This window comes from Geospiza fortis, unplaced genomic scaffold (genome assembly GCF_000277835.1).
Source record: "Geospiza fortis unplaced genomic scaffold, GeoFor_1.0 scaffold145, whole genome shotgun sequence".
Taxonomy (NCBI): domain Eukaryota; kingdom Metazoa; phylum Chordata; class Aves; order Passeriformes; family Thraupidae; genus Geospiza; species Geospiza fortis.
Window position 1 is genome coordinate 3,079,904 of NW_005054362.1, and position 7,966 is coordinate 3,087,869.

Sequence of the window (7,966 nt, forward strand, 5' to 3'; positions counted from 1 at the left end):
GTGTTCATCTGCCCGCACGGGGCCGGTCCCCCGCCGGGTGCTGCCATGTATCCCAGGATTAAAAGCCTGGCGCTTTACACCTTCTCAATCACGCTGCTGGCCTGCGTGTTTTACATGAAGAAGGAGGCGAAGTTGGCAGCATCATCAGCAGAGCAGAAAGTGGATGTGGTGGATCACAGACTGCAGCGTTCTGTTCTGGACAGCGCTGAGCACAGCAAGTGTTTGCCGAACTTGACCTTTGCCAATTCTTCTCTCACCCTCCCAGAGCCTCACCGAGTCTTCCTAACCTACAAGCACTGCAGGAACTTCTCGGTCCTGCTGAGACCTTCCAGGTGTAGCAAAGAGATGTTCCTCCTGCTGGCCATCAAGTCTTCCCCCATCAACGTGGACCGGCGCGTGGCCATCAGGAACACATGGGGGAAGGAGGTGTCCATTGGGGGCAGGCACATCAGGCTGGTGTTCCTCCTAGGGCGCTCCGAGGCCAAAATCCAGCTGCAGCCCCTGCACCAGCTGCTGGCTTACGAGAGCCAGCAGTTCGATGACATCTTGCAGTGGGATTTTGTTGATGACTTCTTCAACCTGACCCTCAAGGAGCTGCATTTCCTCCGCTGGTTCACGGAGGATTGCCAGCACGCCAGGTTCGTGCTGAAGGGCGACGATGACGTGTTTGTCAACACTTACAACATCGTGGAGTTCCTCCAGGAGCTGGACCCTGAACAGGATCTCTTTGTTGGGGACGTGATCGCCAATGCCCGGCCCATCAGGAACACCAAGGTCAAATACTTCATTCCAGAGCCCATGTATGGGGCCACCTTCTATCCCCTCTATGCAGGAGGAGGGGGATATGTGATGTCTAGAGAGACAGTGCGTCGCCTCCAGAGCACCGCAGAGGACATGGAGCTCTTCCCCATAGATGATGTGTTTGTGGGAATGTGTCTGGCAAAGATGTCAGTGACCCCAAAGAACCATGCTGGCTTTAAGACTTTTGGGATCCAGAGACCTTTCAACCCTTTTGATCCATGCTTGTACAAAGAGCTGATGGTTGTGCACAGACTGAACCCAACGGAGATGTGGATCATGTGGACGCTGGTGAAGGATGACAGCATTAGGTGTGCGGTGTCAGTGACACACAGCTACAGCAGGGGCTGGAAAAGGAGCTACTGATGAGCCCAGGGGTTGTGGCTGGTCACAGGGTACTTAAACTAAAAACCAGGTTGTGGTAGAAATGTGTCTGTTACTAACAGGCTGCACTGGACCTGTTGTGGTTTGGTTTGCAGTGAGTCTTTGTCTGTTGGGGGTTACTTGAAGCAGTTGAATTGTCACAGGGTGGGGATGTGGTCAGTGGCTTCCCAGCCAGACTGTGCCAGGGGAAGTCACAAGTGCCACCTGCACTGCTGGCCAAAGTCAGTCTCATGTGGGACAGCCAGCGATGACTAAGGAGTCACAGAGCATTTGAAACTTACTTGAAGGCATGGAAGAAAGGCCAATATGTCCTGCTGGGTCTGCTGTCCCAGGGCAGCAACCCCACAGCTCCTACCACACAGCAGGAGAAAGGGAGTGGAGTGGGGAAGGAAGAGCTTCAAAAATACATGGCCTTAAGACAGCAGTGATGATGATCTGGGAGACTGGGCTCAGCCTCCAGCCCTTTGGCTTTTGCAGAAACTCACAAAGGTTTACATGCACCGGAAACTTTAGCACAAACACTTTCTGATCTGGCTTGAGAGGAGCCACGTGTTTTGAATCGTCATGGTGGCAGGAAGAGTGGCTGTAGCTTCCCATGTTGTGTGGGAGGTGTTTGGTTTGTTGTCGTTGTAATGTTGTGTATAAATAAAATAGTTTTGAAGAGTATTTACATGGGAATATTCTTAGGTCTTCTGAAAGCTAAGAGCCCTAAAATCCAGGGAAGGCTGAGATCTGCTGCTGGGTATTTGCATTAAAGAGGAAAATGTTAGTGGAAATGGATACCTGCCACTTCTTTTTCTGTGAGCTGTTCTCTGCCCTGTTCAGACAAGATGCACTGACAAAAAAGTGCTAAATCTGAACGTGCTGGAGTTGTTAAGATCAAATATAGGACTAAGTTTTGGTGGTTCTTTTGTGAAGCTTATCAGTATCTTCCTGCTAGAGCAGGAGCTGTGGATGAGCAGGAAGCAGCCTGGAAGCCTTAGGGGAAAAAACAAGCAATTGAGTAAAGAGGAAGTGTGTGATTAGAGCAAGCAGAGTCCTTTGTGCTGTGCTGTTGTAATTGCTGTCTGTAGTGCCAGCTGCCCAGCATCCATCCATCCCCCACCAGATGGGAGCTGGAGCTTTCAGAAGTGCCCAGGAAGTGCTGCCAGGAGGCTCCTACAGACAGGGACACCCTGAGAGCAGAGGTGTGGCAGCTCTCAGTGGGATGTTGAAGGATTGCTGTAGGCTGTGCTCTCTTGGCCCTCTGGAGCACCTGGGGGAGCTCTGGCTGAGCCCCAGGGCTGACCCAGGCTCTTGGGGCAAAGGTGCCACCTCACAGGAGCTCTTTCTGTGCCAGGTGTGAGAAGGGGTTTGTCTCAAAGAATTGGTGGGTGTCCATCCTCAGGGTGGTCTTGTGCAAGCTGTTACTGTGTTTTCTGGCTGCAGCTCCAACAGGGTTTCATTAACTGTAGCTGAGAAAGTGCCTCTGTGTACTTTCAGGTTTGTAAACAAGGCTGAGTGTCAGCAGCAAGCCCAGGTTCTGGGCACAGTTCTCTGGGCCCTGCTGCTGGTCCTGGAGAGGAGACTGCACAGGGCAGGCACCGTGGTGCCCTGTGAGCTGCTGTGCCAGCACTTTTGTGATCCACTCGATGATTCCCAGTGCAAACTCAGGAGCACAGAGCATGATGTCATGTCTGTTGTGGGTTTAGGTGTGTGGGCTAACCCCCAACTGGCAGCTCAGCCACTTTGACTTGGCTGCACTGGCTGGTTGGTTCCAGTCACATCGGGCTGGATGTGTGTGAGAAGCTCTCGGGCAGGAGGAGCAGTACATACAGTGAAACGAGAAGTGGGGTCACAGCAGGGCTGGGAGCAGGCCCTGAAAGGGGAAGAGGGACTTTCCTGGCTTAGCAGGCTCCTGGCAGTGCCATGCAAACATCTGAGTAAGTTACTGTGGCATCCTGAAAGGTACACAACTTGTTTGTGCACTCGGGTCAGGGGCTTGGCAGATGTTCTTCAACTGCACAAGGTACAAAAGTAGAGCAGCTGTGGTTAGAGGTTGACCTGAGACTGCATTTGGCTCCTGAGGGCTCAGCTGTGCCACCACCCAAGTAATCCTCTCACCACAGGAGTTTTTTTCCCCTAATGCTCCAGCCCAGAGCTGTGTTTGGCACAGCAGACATGGGCAGCTCCCTCTGAGCTGAATTCCAGACTGTGCCATCCTCCTTGGATACAGCAGCACCCAGTGAGGAGCAAGGAAAGATGGTTTGTTAATTTTCTTTTTACTACTTAATCTATAAATGAACAGTGCTGTGCACCTGAGATTGCATTTGTTCCAAAGGCAGCCAAAATGAGACATCTTTTATGCTGCAGGTAAGAAAATTCAGGCACAACTCAATTTTGTAACACCAACCTTGACACAGATACATCAGATGCTAATCTGTGGTGAAAAACCTTTGATTAACGTGTGCTTTCTTACAAAACCTGGCAGATGGGAATCCAATCATCAGTGATAAAGTTCAAGTGGATGCTGTTCTACAAAGCAAATTTCACACCAGCTGTCAAGTTAGGAAATGAACGGTGAAAGACACCCGTGGTTTTGAAACCTGCAGTGAAACATTAAGCTTGCAAAAGAAATAATTAAGATTATTTCCTGAAACTTGAACTGGGAAGCATTCAAATATGTAAAACTCTTTTGCTCAGTGCTTTGTAGAACAGTACACAGCAGCTGCCAAAACAATTTTGTTTATAACTACAATATATTGAAAATCAAACCTCCCCATTGCTTCCTGGGGAACCTCCCCCAGGGGTGATGCTGGGTGAAATAAATTTGCTGTGCTGAACAAAACTGCACCAAGAGCCTGGGTGACTCCATGGGAAGTTCTCAGCTCCAGAGCAAATATTTCCCCTGACTGAAGCCCAGTGTAATTTGGTGCAGCTGCCAACTCAGAGGTTAAAAACTTTTAAATTCAAATAGAAAGCAAAGCCTAATTTCGTCCCCAAATGGACACACCCACAATGAGCTGCTTTTGCACAGTTTAATAGAGGCATCTCCTCATAGTCATCATTTATCTTACAGGTTAAAAACAAGGATTTTTAAATACACTTCTGAGGCTGATCCCACAAACACACCAAGGGAGCAGCAGGACCCTCCAAGCAGACACAATTACCACCAGGCCATCCCTGATAACAGTCTTCACATTTGCATAGATAAACACTTAAATAAATGAATCCAAAAGTATTACAAACAAGGTAAGTTACAAACAAAACTGAAGCCTTCCAAATACTTGATTTGTAAAGCAATCCTTTTTGAGGGGAAAAAAAAATGGAATCACAGGCTTATTTCAGCAGTTTTACACTATCCCACACTTCAGAGCTTGGGACTGTTCCATGTGTGACTGACCCTGGGAGCTCAGTTCTGTTCAGTCCTCCCGAAGGTAAGGGTCATCATCTGAGTTTCCTAAAACGCCCTGTGGCAATGAGGAGTCCTCTCCTCGGGCTTTGATGAGCTCGTCTGTCTGAGCTTCAGCTAATTTGGTCTCTGCTTTCTGGGACAGCAGCCTCACCTCCTGCACCTGGGACTTCAGCACCTGGATGTGGCTGCGGGCTGTCACCGAGGCCTGGTCTGCACCTGCAGGGAAGGATTGGCACCCTGGGTTACAGGAGCAAAACCTGGGCAAACCTTCAGCTGAGGAGATGGATGGGATCATCATCTGCTTTGCTGTGTGGTGAGGGCTCTTGGGCTGTGTCAATGCTCAGTATTGTCCATTTACCTCAAGCCTTTTGTCTGCTTTGAGGTGTCACTGCTCCCTTGAATTCTCCCATCCCAGCGGGATACAGCTGGGGTTGGACAGGAGGGATCACCTTGTGCCAGTGGGTTTGACAGCTGAGCCCAGCCCAGTCCCTGTGTGCCAGAACCTTTCAGTCCTCATCCCATCCTGGCACCTACAGCAGTGGGAATACCTGTGGCACTGCTGAATTCCCACCATTCTCCTCCCATGCTCCCACAGATTTCTGGGTCTTCTCCAGAGACCTACAGAATGAGGGTATCTCTGTGTATTCACTGCTTTCCCTCCCTTCTCCACTCCAGTAACTTTGCCCATTTACCACAAACCAGTCCATAACTCAGTCTCAGAGCTCTCAAATCTCTCCAGGGATAAAAACCCCAAAATTAGTATCTTTTCCTTCTTTAATATAACTAAATCCAGCTGGAAAGTCCTCCTGGATTCATAGGCAGCCTTGGTTCTGTGGCTCCCAGGACCGTGTTTGAGCCTTGCATTTAAAAATAACTGAACTTTTCTCTCAGACATTTTTTGCCATGGTTAGTCCTGACCTAAACCACATGTGAAGTTTCCAGGCCTAGCTCTCAGAATAACCCACAGACTCGCAGCCTAAAGCAGAATGTACGTGCTCAGCACCTCTAAAACCAGGCACCAGCTGTCAGCTGTGGTGTTAACTGAGTGTACACTGTGTGTCTGAACTGGGCTGAGAGAGGGACAAGGGGCAGAGGGACAAGGGGCAGGGGGACAAGGGGCAGAGGGAGAAGGAGCAGAGGGACAAGGGCCAGAGGCTCAGACCTGACTGATACGCGGCCTCTGCCGCCATCTCCGACAGCCGCAGCGCCGTCATCCAGCTGGACTCCAGCCTGAGGTACTCCTGCTGCTTGGTGGTCATCTGGGAGAAAGAATCAACAAGGTGTAACACACCTGAGAGCTCTCCTGAGGTCTGAGAGCAGAGCTGAGAGGCAGATGGTGAGGGAGGTTGGTTTGCTCACATCCACTCTGGCTCCTATGACCACCTGCCAGACCGCATCCACCTCTTCCGAGTTCATTTTCCCGAGGAGATTTGAGTATTGCTTGTAGAGAGACACCAGGGTATAAACTGCCTGTCAAGGAATCATTTTGCACAGTTACCATGACAGCCTGCACAGCTCTGGTGTTGTCTCGGTGTTAATTAGCAAAATTACTCTCCATACACTTGATGTACTGACAAGGATGTAAACCGGAATGCAAATACTTTACTCAAATTGGCACTTCAGTTGCAAAATTAAAACTGTGTCTTCTTGTTTCAGACTTCAGTATGGCTCATGCCATTCTTCTGATGGAACTCAGTTCATGGCCTTAGAAAGGCTGAGAAGGGCAATAAAATGCCCAAGAACAGAGAGCTCAGTACACAGGTAATATAAATAACTGTTATGAGTTTCTTCAGCCCCAGTTCTGAGTTCCAGGGTCATTTTGCCTAAGAAAAAAAAGGGACTTCTTAAAAGAGCATGGAATGACAGGACAAGGGGAATGGATTCATGCTGACAGAGGGCAGGGTTGGATGGGATGTTAGGGAAAAATTCTTGGCTGTGAGGGTGGGAGGGGCCTGGCACAGGCTGCCCAGAGCAGCTGTGGCTGCTCAATCCCTGGAATGTCCAAGGCCAGGCTGGACAGGGCTTGGAGCACCCTGGGACAGTGAAAGGTGTCCCTGCTCATTGGACTGGATGAGCTTTAAGGTCCTTCCAACCCAAACTATTCTGGGGCTGTCTAATTTTAACCCAAAAGCAACAGTTTAACAAAGCTAAAAGTAACTTCCACATCTGGTGTAGAACAGTGACCCCACAGTTCCCGAGGGACCTGACATCTTCAACCCTCCTCACTTTGGTTAAATTAATTTTGCAAAAGCCCGTTTTGAGCGTGGTTTAAGGGGTGTAGCCAGTGGCAGAGCAGCTGGCAGTGCCAGCAGTGGGGGTGCCAGGCGTGGGGCTCACCTTGGTGTACTCGGTGAGCGCCTCGATCAGCGCGTACGTGGTCTGGGAGAGCAGCGTGGCCGTGCTGTCTGTCACCAGGGACACGGCTCTTCTGATCAGGGCATCGTTGCTGAGGGACCCCGAGCTCTGCTGCTGCAACACAAGACACCCGTGTCACCCTGTGTGGCCTCGTGTGACCCTGTGTGACCCGGCCATCGCCCTCCCCACGGACACCACTCCAACACAGCGGCGAGGAAAAGCTGCGAGAGCCAAACTCTCCCTGAGGATGCAGCCCCGGGGGAGAACCAGGACAGGCAGGTGGGTTTGGGTGCAAGGAGGGGGTGCTGGGGGTACCTCCACGACGGGGACAGCGCACAGGGCCACCCCCAGCCCCACGGCCTGGTGCCACTGCCCGCTCCTGCCCGCAAGGCCTCGCTGCCGGACGCTGGCCAGGACGGGGAAGCTGCGCCTGGAAAAGCAAGAGGCAAAGTTTAGCAGCAGAAACATCCCAGTGTGGGGTGGGAAATAGGGATCAGTGAGGAGAAGGACACCCAGAAGCCGTTTGAGGGGAGCTTGTCTACGCCAGGTTTCTGTGATGCTGCTGTGTGACACTGGATGAGTAAGTTTGTTTCAAATTTTGTATTATTGTTTAATGGTAAGTGCAAGAAAAGGCAAGCACAGTAACTAGCGCAATATTAATACTTCCAGAGAGAAAACGTATGTTAGCTGGTACAGGTACACTGCTGATAGTCAATAACACTGGAAAATAGGTTAAAAAACATGCTTAAAAGTGGCGTGTGGTACATGCAGGTGAGAAATGTGACAGGTTTGTTACAATCCAGCGACACTTGGGTCTCTGTGGCCAGTTTTACTTACAACCCAAGCTGTGCAAATGCCCTGGGGTCAGGGGCTATCATGGAAATATTCGAGCGGAAAAACAGAAGCACAGAGCAATGAGAGGTTTTTTGGTGGTTCTACAGCAATTTAATGAAAACAACGGTGGATTTTCCTTCCTTCACGCCGTGTACTCTTTAGCCTACAGCCTGCGGGTGGGGAGTGCGGTGCGGGCAGTCC

General features: G+C 50.5%; 2 protein-coding genes across 3 annotated transcripts; one reads left to right on the forward strand and one right to left on the reverse strand.

Annotated features, from left to right (window-relative positions):
- The first annotated feature begins 45 nt into the window (after positions 1–45).
- On the forward strand, positions 46–1,844 carry B3GNT4 (UDP-GlcNAc:betaGal beta-1,3-N-acetylglucosaminyltransferase 4). Its single transcript, XM_005424026.1, has one exon. It carries the CDS (start codon positions 46–48, stop codon positions 1,162–1,164), a length of 1,119 nt encoding a protein of 372 aa, XP_005424083.1. The 3' UTR covers positions 1,165–1,844.
- Positions 1,845–4,185: 2,341 nt separating this feature from the next.
- DIABLO (diablo IAP-binding mitochondrial protein) lies at positions 4,186–7,898 on the reverse strand. Of its 2 annotated transcripts, none has more exons than XM_031059468.1 (5): positions 7,247–7,898; positions 6,914–7,042; positions 5,936–6,046; positions 5,739–5,835; positions 4,186–4,792 (listed from the first exon to the last, which is right to left on the reverse strand). In XM_031059468.1, exons 1-5 carry the CDS (start codon positions 7,397–7,399, stop codon positions 4,584–4,586), a joined length of 699 nt encoding a protein of 232 aa, XP_030915328.1. In that variant the 5' UTR covers positions 7,400–7,898; the 3' UTR covers positions 4,186–4,583. The 2 variants fall into 2 exon arrangements, with proteins under 2 accessions (XP_030915328.1, XP_014163707.1); XM_014308232.2 differs by having other exon boundaries at positions 6,914–7,045; positions 7,247–7,892.
- Positions 7,899–7,966: the final 68 nt, after the last annotated feature.

Bases quoted from the DNA above. Each gene is read 5' to 3' on its own strand.
- B3GNT4 (XM_005424026.1), top strand. From the start codon at position 46: ATGTATCCCAGGATTAAAAGCCTGGCGCTTTACACCTTCTCAATCACG.
- DIABLO (XM_014308232.2), bottom strand. From the start codon at position 7,399: ATGTTTCTGCTGCTAAACTTTGCCTCTTGCTTTTCCAGGCGCAGCTTC. The intron at 6,047-6,913 runs GTGAGCCCCACG...ATTCCTTGACAG, and splicing joins CGCTCACCGAGTACACCAAG to GCAGTTTATACCCTGGTGTC. The intron at 5,836-5,935 runs GTGAGCAAACCA...TCTTTCTCCCAG, and splicing joins TCATAGGAGCCAGAGTGGAT to ATGACCACCAAGCAGCAGGA.